Source organism: Manis pentadactyla, chromosome 17 (genome assembly GCF_030020395.1).
Source record: "Manis pentadactyla isolate mManPen7 chromosome 17, mManPen7.hap1, whole genome shotgun sequence".
NCBI classification, from domain to species: Eukaryota; Metazoa; Chordata; class Mammalia; order Pholidota; family Manidae; genus Manis; species Manis pentadactyla.
Window position 1 is genome coordinate 31,029,194 of NC_080035.1, and position 15,591 is coordinate 31,044,784.

Genomic DNA, 15,591 nt, shown 5'->3' on the forward strand with positions numbered 1-15,591 from the left:
TTTATTCTTATTTAAATCTCCTGTGCTGTTCCTGTTTAAGGCTAGACCACATTAATCAGAAGGATTTTTTTTTTGTTAAATGAAACTTTATTTGAAAAATACTCTTAAGATTATAATGCTATGCTTACTTGGATAAGGGAATTGTCTTATCAGTTAAATAACAGTAGCTAAACCTAAAAGAGAGAAATCAAAATTAGCTTAAAGACAGAAACACCTGCAGAGCTGTGCCATGGCTGTGGGTGGTTGGGACCCGGCTGCCATGAGCTGAGTCACTCCTGCAGGTCACCCCTGCCCCCTGGGCCCTCATGGTGACACCCTCCTCCTTCCTGGGAGGGGGGACTGAGGATTCAGGGGTTGCTTCACTTAATCAGTTCCTTCTCAATTTCTGCACACCTCTTTTCCTCCTGAGCGATTTGGCTCTCAAGTTGCATGGTACGTTCTTGGTGTAGTTCAAGCAGATTCCGGAGCTTCAGCTGAAGTAGTTGACTTTCCAGATGTAGGATTCCATACCTCAGAGATGATTGCTCTGCCTGGAGGGCGGCTGTTTGTTTTCTCAGCTCTTCATTCACTTGCTTTTGTTCCCTCAATGATCTGGCTCTCTCAGGACTTTGAGGGGACACAGGGGAGTCAGCATCGTGCATGTCAGCCTTTGGTGCCTTTTCTGACTCAGGAACAGGGTGTTGGCACTTTCCTTCTTCCCCCCTGCTTGACTTTCAGGCTCACGCCATTCAGGCGATGTCTCAGGGACGCAAGCTCGTGGACGGCCTGGAGCAGGGTCTCAGTGACTGACAGTAGTCGGCTGACTCCCTCTTTCATGGCCTGCTCCGCACGTGTGTTCAACCGCAGCAGTCCTTCCTTCCCCTCTTCCTTTTCCCTCAGCTTCTGCCTGCATCTTGCATGTCCTGGGCAAGGACTTCTGCCCTGCCTGGAAAAGCAGTGTTTCCTTTCCAGTCATCCAGCATTTTCTTCCCAGGTTGTTCTCCATCCTTCTGTGATGCCCTGTGGGTAGGTTTCTCATCAGTGGCCTTGGGAAGTGTAAGAGGATGGCCCCCCCAATCCCTTTTCAAGAAGGCCCAGAGTGATCTGAGGGGATAGCATCAGGTGTGTGGCCACCGCTGCCAATCTCAGGCTTTGTAGGCTGGGAAGACTGGCCTTGCCCGCAGGTGGCTTGCCGGTGTCATCTGTGTGAGTCGTTCATTCCGCAGTGTTACCATGGTTTCCAGGTACTTCTTGGTGGGCAGAACAGCTTCTGCCCTGAGCCTCAGTGAGCCGTGAATTCCATTCTATTCTTATCATGAAAAGCATCTTCACAAAACCCACCAGGGTCCCCCAGGGGACTCCAAGGAGTCCTGATAGGTATCCCCAGCTCTCAGCGATCGCCAGGAGAGCCCCCCACAGGCGCTCCAGGATCAGCTGGCACATGAGTCCAGCGGCAGGCAGCAGGCCCTCCTTCTCAGAGCCCTGCAGAGTTCTGTTGCTAAGGGCAATGGGACCTAATAATAGGGCAGGTCAGTTAGGTGGGGGAGGGGAGGCCAGTCAGGTTCTAGAGCACTGCTTTCCCTACCTGGCCCTGCAGCCAACCTGGGTGACAACACAGGGCCAGGCCAGGTCCCTTTCTGTGTGTGAGGGCAAGCCAGGGCAGAGGTGCTGGGCCACATACCAGCTGAGGCCCTATCTCTTGATTTCCCTTTTTCTTCTGCCTCAGGGATTTCCACTGCTGTCCACCAGGGTCCTGGCATCTCCCTCGTCCGAGGCTCCCTCCCTCCTGTTGGTCACTGTGGGTGTCAGGTGGACATGTTCCCAGACACTGTTTATGGAACCCTGGGAACACAAGTCAGGGCACACCACAGCCATGCTGTCCGCTGCTCAGCAGTGGTGTTCTGGGTTTCAGCGGCACATGTCCCCAGACTAAGCTGTGTGTGTCCATATACCTCCCAGGGGTCCTTCAGGAAGGGGTGCTGGTCACACAGAGACAGGCCTGTGTAGCCTGCCTGTGGACGATGGCTCAGGCCAGCCATGGGGATGGTGATCTTGAGTCTCTGACTGGGGACTGGGATTGCTGCTGGAACCTCCACCTGGATGGAGTGGGGGTGGGTCAGGAAGCAAGTTCAAGTTCACACCCATCACGCAGGGGGCAGTGTGCAAAGTTCAACTCAAGTGTCTGAAGTACAGGGATCGGGGAGGACCTGAACACGTAGTCCACAGCCTTGCTCTGCTTGGTACCTCATGTGTGGGTGCTGTACAATGACACCAATATCATGGGCACCATGGAAATCACCAGAGATCACCTGACCTTAACTGTGACCTCCTGTCCAATGGGGGCTTCCACTCAGGTGTACTGCCAACCAGTGCCTCTCCCAGGAGGAGTCCATGGAGCTCACTCCCTCTGCCTCCCTGCACAGGACAAGGACGCCTTTGCTGTGAAGTCAGAGCTGACATCTGCCAGTCATCCCATGAGGGGTGGACTTGCTCCTGGATGAGGGCGGAAGAGCCTTTATTTCAGGCCTGGAAGGTTGTCTTCATCCAGTGTTTTGAACAATGACAGAACTTTGATTTCCAGTTCACTGTTTCTCTCTTCAGCTGCCTAATCTATTCATTAAACTATTAATTTCAGTAAGTTTATTTTCATTACCATAGTAGTATTGGTACAGATATAATTAACAGATATAATTAGTTCTTTTTCAAATCTGCCTGTTTTCTTTTCATGTAGCCTTCCTTTTTAAAAAAAATCTTTTAATAAGGTATTATTGACATACATTCTCATAAAGGTTTCACATGAAAAAACAATGCGGTTACTATGTTTACCCATATTATCAAGTCCCCACCCATACCCCAATGCAGTCACTGTCCATCAGTGTAGTAAGATGCCACAGATTCACTACTTGCCTTCTCTGTGCTACATTATTTTCTTCAGGACCCCCTACACCATGTGTACTAAACATAACACCCCTCAATCCTGATCTACCTCCTTCCTGACACACCCTCCCACACCCCTCCCCTTTGGTAACCACTAGTCCCTTTTTGGAGTCTGTGAGTCTGCTGCTATTTTGTTCCTTCAGTTTTGCTTCATTGTTATATTCCAAGAATGAGGGAAATCATTTGGCGCTTGTCTTTCTCTGCCTGCCTTATTTCACTGAGCATAATATCCTCCAGCTCCATCTATGTTGTTGCAAATGGTAGAATTTGTTTCTTTCTTATGGCTGAATAGTATTCCATTGTATATATGTACCACATCTTCTTTATCCATTTGTCTACTGATGGACATTTAGGTTGCTTCCATATCTTGGCTATTATAAATAGTGCTGCGATAAACATAGGGGTGCAAAAGTCTTTTTAAGTCTGAAAAGTTGTATTCTTTGTGTAAATTCTAAGGAGTGGGATTCCTGGGTCAAATGCTATTTCTATTTGTCATTTTGTTTGTGACCCATACACTTCTCAGGGGCACCAAGAGTTTTCTGAGGAACCTCCCTATTGTTTTCCACAATGGTTGAACTAGCTTACATTCCCACCAGCAGTGTAAGAGGGTTCCCCTTTCTCTGCATCCTCACCAGCATTTGTTGTTCTTAGTCTTTTTGATACTGGCCATCCTTACTGGTGTGAGGTGATATCTCATTTTGGTTTTAATTTGCATTTGCCTGATGATTAGTGATGTGGAGCATCTTTTCATGTGTCTGTTGGCCGTCTGAATTACTTCTTTGGAGAATTGTCTCTTCATATCCTCTGCCCATTTTTTAATTGGGTTATTTGCTTTCTGGGTGCTGAGGTGTGTGAGTTCTTTAAATATTTTGGATGTTAGCCCATTGTCAGATATGTCATTTACAAATATATTCTCCCTTACTGTAGGATAACTTTTTGTTCTGTTGATTGTGTCCTTTGCTGTACAGAAAGTTTTTAGTTTGATGCAGTCCCATGTGTTCATTTTGCTTTTGTTTCCTTGCTAGAGGAGATGCGTTCAGGAAGAAGTTTTTCATGCTTATATTCAGGATATTTTTGCCTATGTTGTCTTCTAAGAGTTTTATGGTTTCATGACTTACATTCAGGTCTTTGGTCCATTTCGAGTTTATTTTTGTATATGGGGTTAGACAATAATCCAGTTTCATTCTCTTCCATGTAGCTGTCCAGTTTTGCCAACACCAGTTGTTAAAGAGGCTGTCATTTCCCCACTGTATGTCCATGGCTCCTTTATCGTATATTAGTTGACCATATATGGTTGGGTTTATATCAGGGCTCTCTAGTCTGTTCCATTGGTCTATGGTTCTGTTCATGTACCAGTACCAAATTGTATTGATTACTGTATCTTGAAGTTGGAAAGCGAGATACCCCTCGCTTTATTCTTCCTTCTCAAGATTGCTTTGGCTATTTGGGGTCTTTTGTGGTTCCATATGAATTTCAGAATGATCTGTTCTAGTTAATTGAAGAATGCTTTTGGTATTTTGATAGGACTTGCATTGACCCTGTAGATTGGTTTAGGCAGGATGGCCATTTTGACAATACTAATTCTTCCTGTCCATGAGCACGGGATGTGTTTCCATTTATTGTTATCTTCTTTAATTTCTCTCATGAGTGTCTTGTAGTTTTCAGAGTATAGGTCTTTCACTTCTTTGGTTAGGGTTATTCCTAGGTATTTTATTCTTTTTGATGCAACTGTGAAGGGAATTGTTTTCCTGATTTCTCTTTCTGTTAGTTCATCATTAGTGTACAGGAATGCAACAGATTTTTGTATATTAATTTTGTATCCTGCAACTTTGCTGTATTCAGATATTAGATCTAGTAGTTTTGGAGTGGATTCTTTAGGTTTTTTTATGTACAATATCATGTCATCTGCAAACAGGGACAGATTAACTTCTTCCTTACCAATCTGGATGCATTTTATGTCTTTTTGTTGTCTGATTGCCGTGGCTAGGCCCTCTAGTACTATGTTGAATAGAAGTGGGGAGAGTGCACATTCTTGTCATATTCCCGATCTTAAAGGAAAAACTTTCAGCTTCTGACTGTTAAGTATAATGTTGGCTGTGGGTTTATTATATATGGCCTTTATTATGTTAAGATACTTGCTCTCTATACCCATTTTGTTGAAAGTTTTTATCATGAATGGATGTTGAATTTCGCCAACGCAGTTTCAGCATCTATGGAGATGATCATGTTGTTTTGTCCTTTTTGTTGATGTGGTGGATGATGTTGATGGATTTTCATATGTTGTACCATCCTTGCATCCCTGGAATAAATCCTACTTGATCATGATGGATGACCTTTTTAATGTATTTTTGAATTTGGTTTGCTAATATTTTGTTGAGTATTTTTGCATCTATGTTCTTCAGGGATATTGGTCTGTAATTTTCTTTTTTGGTGTGTTCTTTGCCTGGTTTTCATATTAGAGTGATGTTTGGAAGTATTCCCTCTTCTTCTACTCTTTGTAAAACTTTAAGGAGGGTGGGTATTAGGTCTTCACTAAATATTTGATAAAATTCAGTGATGAATCAATCTGATTCAGTAGTTTTGTTTTTAGGTAGTTTTTTGATTACCAATTCAATTTCGTTGCTGGTAATTGGTATATTCAGATTTTCTGTTTCTTCCTGGGTCAGTCTTAGAAGGTTGTATTCTACTAGAAAGTTGTCCACTTCTTCTAGGTTATTCAGTTTGTTGGCATATAGTTTTTCATAGTATTCTCTCATAATTCTTTGTATTTCTGTGGTGTCTGCAGTGATTTTTCCTTTCTCATTTCTGATTCTGCTTATGTGTGTAGACTGTTTTTTTCTTGGTACATTTGGCTAGGGTTTTATCTATTTTATTTTCTCAAAGTACCAGCTCTTGCTTTCATTGATTGTTTCTTTTGTTTTATTCTTCTCAGTTTATTTATTTCTGCTCTAATCTTTATTATGTTCCTCCTTCTATTGACTTTGGGCCTCATTTGTTCTTCTTTTCCTAGTTTTGTTAATTGTGAGTTAGGGTATTCATATGGGTTTGTTCTTCTTCCTTGAGGTAGGTCTGTATTGCAGTATACTTTCCTCTTAGCAATGCCTTTGCTGCATCCCACAGGTTTTGTAGTGTTGAATAATTGTTGTCATTTGTCTCCAGATATTGCTTGATCTCTGTTTTTATTTGGTCATTGATCCATTGGTTATTTAGGAGCATGTTGTGAAGCCTCCATGTGTTTGTGGGATTTTTCATTTTCTTTGCATAATTTATTTCTAGTTTCATACCTTTGTGGTCTGAGAACATGGTTGGTACATTTCAATGTTTGAATTTACCAAGGCTCTTTTTGTGGCCAAGTATATGATCTATTCTTGAAAATGGTCCACGTGTACTTGAGAAGAAAGTGTATTCTGCTGCTTTGGGGTGTAGAGTTCTGTAGATGTCTGTTAGGTCCATCTATTCTAATGTACTTTTCAGTGCCTCTGTCTCCTTACTTATTTTCTGTCTGGTTGATCTCTCCTTCAGAGTGAGTGGAGTGTTGAAGTCTCCTAGAATGAATGCATTGCATTCTATTTCCCCTTTTAATTCTGTTAGTATTTGTTTCACATATGTGCATGCTCCTGTTTTGGGAGCAAAGATATTTATAATGGTTATCTCTTCTTGTTGGATTGACCCCTTTATCATCATGTAATGTCCTTCTTTGTCTCTTATTACTTTCTTTGTTTTGAAGTCTATTTTGTCTGATACAAGTACTGTAACTCCTGCTTTTTTCTCTCTATTAGTTGCAGGAAATATCTTTATCCATCCCTTCACTTTTAGTCTGTGTATGTCTTTGGTTTTAAGTGAGTCTCTTGTAGGCAGCCTATAGATGGGTCTTGTTTTTTTATCCATTCAGTGACTCTATGTCTTTTGATTGGTGCATTCAGACCATTTACATTTAGGGTGATTATCGATAGGTATGTACTTATTGCCATTGCAGGCTTTAGATTCATGGTTACCAAAGGTTCAGTGTTAACTTCCTTACTCTCTAAGAGTATAACTTAACTCACTTAATATGCTATTACAAACACAATCTAAAGGTTCTTTTTTTCTCATCCTTTTACTTCCTCCTCCATTCTTTGTATATTATGTGTCATATTGTGTACTCTTTGTCTATCCCTTGATTGACTTTGGGGATAGTTGTTTTAATTTTGCATATGCTTAGTAATTAACTGTTCTACTTTCTTTACTGTGGTTTTATTACCTCTGGTGACAGCTATTAAACCTTAAGAACACTTCCATCTATAGACGTCCCTCCAAAATACAGTGTAAAGATGGTTTGTGGGAGGTAAATTCTCTCAGCTTTTACCTATCTGTGAATTGTTTAATCCCTCCTTCAAATTTAAATGATAATCTTGCCAGATAAAGTATTCTTGTTTCAAGGCCCTTCTGCTTCATGGCATTAAATACATCATGCCACTCCCTTCTGACCTGTAAGGTTTCTGCTGAGAAGTCTGATGATAGCCTGATGGGCTTTCCTTTGTTTGTGATCTTATTTCTCTCTCTGGCTGCTTTTAATAGTCTGTCCTTATCCTTGATCTTTGCCATTCTAATTACTATAATTAGAAGGTTTTTAATTTGCACTTTATTTAGTTTAAAATTTGGAAATTCTTATCTCATAGACCTAATCTCAGCTCTCCTTTACCCATGAATACTAACTCTGCACAGTAAGTGTCTGGATGGCAGCTCTTTTTATCTCCTCACTTGGCAGTGTATTCGAACATAATGTTCCATACTTTCTTTTGTTTGAAATGTTCCAGATAACCTAAAGTTTTATTTCAGAGAGAGTCAGGTAAGCAGTGTTTTTCTCTAACATTTTACTGTGGACAGTAAATCAGCAAGGGGTTATACAGCAAGTTATAGTGCCTGATTACATTTCTGGACATGACCATTGAGCTGATTAAAAAACTATCTCTAATCGTGAACTCCCTGAGTTCTGTTCCTGTATTTTCAGCCATTTATTGAATATTCCTATTTAGATACCCCTTATCATTTCTTGATAATACCTTTGGACTTAAAATATATAGAGTCCTGATTGATAGTGATATCAGCCTTCTTTGGGTCATCTGGGCTCAAATTTTCTTAGTTGTCTTTGATACCTCCCATCACTACATAAACAATCATCAAGGCTAGAGATTCATTTTTTATGGTAATCCTACTCATCATCACCATAGTTCAGGCACTTAGAACTTTACATCCGAATTATTGTTGTATTGTGTTGCCACTAGATGAGTCTTTTTAAATCAGTACTTTCATTCCTGTTACTCAAAAATTTACAGTGAATTCCCTGTGGAAAAGTTTAAATGACTTATATTTCCCATATTAAGATAAAGCATATGTGAGTACTTTGAAAACTTCTGAAAAATTGCAAAGAATTACTTCCCTCCTGATCACTTTTGTCAGCTTTATTTTCCATACTTCATTACAAAAGCCTTTCACTTTAAGGCAAATAAATGCTCTATTCCTTTATTCTAGTTCCTCTTTATCTCTAGTTGGTTCAGCTTAATATTTATTAAGCATTTATTTTTTACTTAGTTGTACAGTTGACTCTTAAACAATGCAGGTTTCACCTGTGAGGGTCCACTTATATGGAGTTTTTTTCAATATATTGGAAAAATTTTTGGAGATTTGAGAATTTGAAAAAACATTTTTCTAGCTTTACTCTAAGAAAACAATATATAAAATACATATAACATAAAAAGTATTTGTTAGCCAACTATTTGTTATCAGTAAGGCTTCCAGTCAACAGCAGGCTATTAGTAGTTAAGTTTTGAGAGAGTCAAAAAAGATATATGGATTTTAGACTGCACAGGAATCAGCACCTCTAACTCCCATGCTGTGTTGGGTTAACTGTGTATTTATGAAATATATAAAAAAGATACATTTTCCTCTCAATTTCAGGTGTTTAATCTTCAAAACTGAACTTATAGCTTTTCCCTTCTATAAAGCTTGATCACCCTCGCCTACAAAAAATTTTTCCTTTCAACTAGAAATGTGGAACTCAGTAACCTATGTCTGTCCCCCATTATATGTGCAAGGTAACATATAAGATAACGCATATACAAAAAGGTATAAAACATAAGCAGTTTAATTAATAATTTTAAACTGAACATCTGTGTAACCACATCAAAATTCAAGAAATGGAGCATTACCAATACCTCAGAAGACCATCACATGCCCCTCCCCAAACTTCCTTTCCCTCCTCCCTAGAGGTAATGTTATCCCTGATGATAATCATATTCTTACTTCTCTTCATAGAAGAAACAAGAGATACCTGTTTAGCCACCTGTGTATACATCCCTAAGCAGTATGCATTTACTTTTTCTCAAGTTTAAGAGAGCAGAATCACATAACTTTTTGACCAGTTTCTTTGGACATTTGTTGTTAAGTGTAGCTGAAGTTGGTTTTCATTGCTGTATAGTATTCATTTATTCATCTTATTAATGACAAACATTTGTGTTGTTTCCAGTTTGGGGCTATTATAAATACAGCTACTAGGAACATTATCTTATGTGTATCCTGTGTGCATAACATTTTTTAAGGTTATATCCCCAGTAATTGAATTGCTAGCTCACAGAATATATGTAACTTCAGTTTTATTAGATAAAGACAGTTTTCCAAAAGATTGGCCCAGTGTAGACTTCCATCAACAGCATCCTTCCTTGCCAATACTTGGAATTGTTGGATTTAGAATTTTGCTATTTTCTTAGGTGTGTAGTGATATCTCATTGTGCTTTAAATTTTGCATTTCCCTGTTTCCCAATGAAGGTAAGCAATGTTTTCATATGTTTATTATCTGTTTATAGTTCTTTTGTTATTTATCTTCTATTCTGTCCCTATTTTTATGTGGAGATCTTATTTAAAATGGATCTATACAATGTTTTTACTTACTAAAAATGTTAACCTTTTATCAGCACTAGCTTGGCCTATTATAATACTGTAACAAATTGACTGAACACTTGTCTGAGACCGAAAGAAATTTTGGTCTCTACCCTAACACATATTAAAAAAAATTTTTTTAATTCAACTTATTTAAATAAAAGAAGGTACCCACTTCCCCCGACCTGCCTCTTGTAATCATCAATCTGTTGTGTCTGTGAGCTTAGTTTTTTTTAGATTCCACATATAAGAGAGATGATACGATATTTGTCTTTTTCTGATTTATTTCACTTAGCAATAATGCCCTCCAGGTCCATCCATGTTGTTGCAAATGGCAAGATTTCCTTCTTTTTTTATGGCTGAATAATACTCTGTTGTTTGTGCATATGTGTATATACATGTGTGTGCATGTGCATATATATGTTTATATATGTATATATACTGCAATTTCTTTATCCCTTCATCCATCAGTGGACACTTATGTTGTTTCCATAGCTTGGCTATTGTAAATAATACTGCAATGAATATGGGGGTGCCTATCTTTTAAAATCAGCGTTTTTGTTTTCCTTGGATAAATGCCCAGAAATTGAGTTTCTGGATCATGTGATCTACTTTTAATTTTTTAGGGAACTTTCATTCTGTTTTTCATATTGGTTGTATCAATTTACATTCCTATCAACAGTATATAAGGGTTCCCTTCTCTCCAAAACCTTGCCAACACTTTTTATTTCTTATCATTTTGATAATAGCCTTTCTGACAGGTGTGAAGTAATACCTCATTGTGGTTTTGATTTCCATTTCCCTGATGATGATAATTGAGCATCTTTTCATGTACCTGTTGGTCATCTGTGTGTCTTTCAGATCTTTCCATTTTCTAATAGGATTGTTTTGTCTTTTTGGCATTGAGTTGTATGAGTCTATTATCTTTTGTATTTTTCTGGTATCTGTTGTAACATATCCTCTTTCATTTCTGACTTTAAGTCCACTCTCCTTTTTTCTTGGTGATTCTAGCTTAAGGTTTGGTCAATTCTATCATTTCAAAGAATAAGCTCTGATCTATTCTATTGCCTTTTTAGTCTCAATTTCATTTATTTCTGCTCTGATTTTTGTAATTTCCTTCCTTCGAGCTTTGAGCTTTGGTTGTTCTTTTTCTAATTCCTTGAAGTATAAACTTATGTTGTTTATTTGAGACTTTTCTTATTTTTTGAGGTAGGCATTTATCACTATTAGAACTTCCCTCTTGAACTGCTTTTGCTGCATCTCATAAGTTTTGGTATGTTACATTTCCATATTCATTTGTCTCAAGGTATTATTTTTTTATTTCTACTTTGATGCATTGCTTATTCAGTAGCATGCTGTTTAATCACCACATAGTTTGTAAATTTTCAAGTTTCCTTCATGTAATTTCTAGTTTTATACCACTGTGTTCAGAAAAGATCATTCCTCCTAAGTTTATTAGACTTGTTTTGTGTCCTAATGTGACCTATCCTGGAAAATATTCCATGTGCCCTTGAGAGGAATGTGTACACTGTTGCTTTTAGATGGAATGTTCTGTAAATATCTGTTAAGCCCATCTGGTCTAACACTGTCATTTAAGGCTGATGTTTCTCAATTGATTTTCTGTCTGGATAATTTATCCAGTCATGTAAATAGGATGTTAAAGTCCCCTACTATTATATTGCTGTCTATTTCTCCCTTTAGGGCTGTTAATACTTGCTTTATTTCTTTAGGTGCTACTCTGTTGGATGCATAAATAATTACAAGTATTAAATCCTTTTGTTGGATTGACCTTTTAATCATGTAATGCCCTTGTCTCTTATTATAGTCTTTGCTTTAAACTCTGTTTTGTCTGATATAAACATAGCTACTCCATCTTTCTTTTGGTTTCCGTTTGCATGGAATCTTTTTTCCATCCCTTCATTTTTAGTCTGTGTGTGTCTTTACATCTAAAGTGAGTTTCTTACACACAGCATTGAAGAATCTTGTTTATAAAAAAAAACCCCACCTTTTAAAAGAAATTTGTTAATAAGCAAAGCTTTTTGCCCTATCAGCATTAATTTGGTAGTAAAATGTATTGGTCAATCAACAATTATATTTTGTGAGTGCCTGCTATGTACCATGTTCTTCTTTAAGCTTTGGAAATAAGAAACAAATTTCCTCCAATCAGAGTCTTATATTTTAGAGTCAGTATTAAGAGCTGCATCCAATCCTGTTTTATGCCATAATGACAATGAACAATCATTGACAGGATTTTGATTCAAAATATTGAGGCAGTTAGTGGTCAATAAGCATGAATCAGACTTGTTTCAGTTCTAATCCAGAAGTGTATGACCTCTTGCATATTATCTAAGCTCTCTGAAATTCAGTTTGTCATCTGCAAGATAGAAATAATAGCCTATAACATTACAATGATTCAGTGAGGCATTTAATGCATGTATATTGCCAAGCACATCACCTGGCAGGTGTCTATCATCAAGAGTGATGAAATCTAAAACCACCATATCACCTAGTACTTCTGCTAGTATAAGGTTTCAGGTTGGAGACCATGGTGAGGAAAGGAACTGGAAGGGCTTCCATGTGTGCCTCAGTCACTTGTGAAGATGGTAAATGATTCATTTTCCCTTTTAGGACTTTTAGGTTGTGGAATGGAGAAGGCATATACGGAACAGGAAAGTGAGATGCTCTAAAGCATCTGGAGTCCCTTTAAGTGCAGGAGCAAAATAAAAGGAAAGCCAGCATCGCCACATCTTCCTTCTACTTCCATTATACATCTGGTGGAGAGTTTTGTTTTCTGTTTTGCTTTTTTGTTTTGTAATATGACAGTGTTGTTTTCTTTCTCTGTTTATATCCCTTATTGCCTCTTTCCATTCTCATTTTATTGTTGTTCCCCTGGCAATATTAAAACGAAGATTTTTCTTTTTTATTGTGACTGGCATTGAAACTAAAAGTTGAATGTGAAAGCAGTAAAACTGAAAAATATCTGTATTCCAGGCAGTGTTATCACCAGTGTATTGTTTTGTACTGTTTCATTACAGCTTATAGATTTTCAGTGGAAACTGGGGATGGCTGTGAGCTCGGATAGTTGCAGATCACTGAAGTATCCTTATGTAGCAGTGTTGCTAAAAGTGACCGATCATTCAGGCCAAATAAAGAACAAGTCCTTTGAAATGACAATTCTGCAATTTCAGGTTTGTAATTTAATTCATTCAATTTTAGTTCATTGTTCTGCAACTGCTGCTTAAAGAAATGTATAAAATCTTTCTTAAAGGAAAATTTTAAAATTATTCTATTTGCAGTTTTGATGTGCTTTATTTATTATGTGCTTTATGTGCTCATAAAAGATCAACTTGTTTTCTTTGGAATTTGATCAATTATGTTCAATATTATTGATGTAATATGCTGAATTGAGTACTGTCTCATTATATCACTCTCACAGTACCCCTCGGTGAGTATATTTAGGAAAGTTTCATTTTCTCTGGCAGACATTTGCTTTGCATTTATTTTATTCTTATTTTTGTAGGTTTATTATTCAAGTATGATAAGCTAAATGAAATGTTATCTTTGAACAGTTCTGACCCTTCATTTTCTGACTAGTGATGTTTATAATGCAGATCAGAACATGAGTACTTGATGACCAGTTTTATTGCTGAAGGCTTGAGTAACTAAATAGTTTATATTAAGGGTCATGTTATTCATATTACCATCCTACATATTTTCTGCAGTAAGGAAGAAAAACGGGTGTGGGTGTGAAATTAGGTTTTCTTTTAAATATCCGTACAGGAAAATGTTTTGTCATCGATTGATACAACTGGTCTTAGAATTTTTTTGTTTTCATGCCTTTGGTTAGTAAATAGATAAGAATCTTCACTGTGTTTAATACTCTAAGAAAAGCAGCCATAATGAATGAAATGGAAATATAATGATAATTCTTTGTAAAACTAATTAAAATAAATGGTCCTACGCTTCCTTGTTTTAAGAAAGCCTCTCATACACTACTTTAGGATGCTTTTTATTTCTTCTGTCAAAAACCACACTGTTCCCCCAGCTTTACTGAAGTATGATTGACAAAAATTGAAAACATTTAACTTATAAAATGTGATGTTTTGGTGTATGTATAAGTTGTGAAGTGCTTACCACAATTAAGTTAAGAAATCTGTTACCTGTCATAGTTGCCTTTTTGTGCATCTGTGTGGTAAGAATACTTGAGATGACTCTCTTAGCAAATTGCAAGTGTACCATATACTATCAACTGTAGTCACCATACTATACATTAGGTCCCCAGAACTTACTGTGTGACTGAAAGTTTGTACTTTGGACCAACATCTGTCTCATTTACCTACCTCTCCAGACATGGTAACCATTGTCTACTCTCTATTACCATGAGTTCTACTGTTTTAGATTCTACATATAGGTGAGATCATGCAATAATTGTCTTTCTGTGTCTGGCTTATTTCACTTAGCATAATGGCATTCAGGTTCATACATGTTATTAAAAATAGCAAGATTTCCTTCTTTTTACATATGAATAGTATTCTGTTTTCTTCATCCATTTTCTTTATCTATTCATTTGTCAACAGACACTTAAGTTGTTTCCATACTTTAGCTACTGTGAGTAATGCTGCAATGAACTTGAGAGTGTAGTTATCTCTTTGAGACAGTGATTTTATTTCCTTTGGGTATATATACCCAAAGTGGGATTGCTGGATCATGTGGTAGCTCTGTTTTACAAATTACATTTTAAGGGTTTATTTTCCCTTTGATTTCTTTATTTTTAAAAGTGGTATCTGTGCTTTAAAACAAAAATAATGGTCACAGATTCAATATTATTAATGCTGGTTAATCTAGGAAGGAATTAAGATTTGGTTAAAAGGAGATAAATGATATATTGTGATATGTGGGTAGTCTTTAAAACAAGAACTGAATCATGAAGGTTCCTCAAAATACTAAAAATAGAAATACCATTTGACCCAGGAATTCCACTCCTAGGAATTTACCCTAAAAATGCAGGAGCATAGTTTCAAAAAGACATATACAACCCTATGTTTATCGCAGCACTATTTACAATAGCCAAGAAATGGAAGCAACCTAAGTGTCCATCAGTAGATGAACGGATAAAGAAGATGTGGTACATATACACATGGAATATTATTCAGCCATAAGAAGAAACAAATCCTGCCATTTGCAACAACATGGATGGAGCTAGAGGTTATTATGCTCAGTGAAATAAGTCAGGCTGAGAAAGACAAGTATCAAATGATTTCACTCATCTGTGGAGTATAAGAACAAAGCAAAATCTGAAGGAACAAAACAGCAGCAAAATCACAGAACCCAAGAATGGACTAACAGTTACCAAAGGAAAAGGGACTGGGGAGGATGGGTGGGAAGGGAGGGACAAGGGGGAAAAAGGGGCATTAAAATTAGCAGAAATAATGTGGCGGGGGTCACGGGGAAGGCTGTACAACACAGATTCTATAGCATCTTACTACGCTGATGGACAGTGACTATAATGGGGTATGTGGTGGAGATTTGATGATGGGGGGTAATCTGGTAACCATAATGTTGCTCATGTAATTGTAGATTAATGATACCAAAATAAAAATATTAAAAATCAATTAATTAATTAATACTTAGGCCACTTCTACCTGGAACCAGGTTGAAACAACTGGTGTGGACTAAGACTCCCACGTCAACAACCTTAAAACCAGGACAAAATATCTGAAACAGTTGTTTTTAGACACAGGGGAAAGAGGTCACCCATAG

General features: G+C 37.7%; 1 protein-coding gene across 1 annotated transcript in view; it reads left to right on the plus strand.

Annotated features, from left to right (window-relative positions):
• Positions 1-745: 745 nt before the first annotated feature.
• The window catches only part of LOC118916553 (COMM domain-containing protein 6-like), a 39,511-nt gene continuing 24,665 nt past the window's right edge, over positions 746-15,591 (plus strand). Inside the window, exons 1-2 of the mRNA XM_057494546.1 lie at positions 746-1,005; positions 12,867-13,019. Coding sequence (XP_057350529.1) covers positions 898-1,005; positions 12,867-13,019 — 261 coding nt within the window. The 5' untranslated portion in view covers positions 746-897. The remainder of the gene's footprint in view (positions 1,006-12,866; positions 13,020-15,591) is intronic.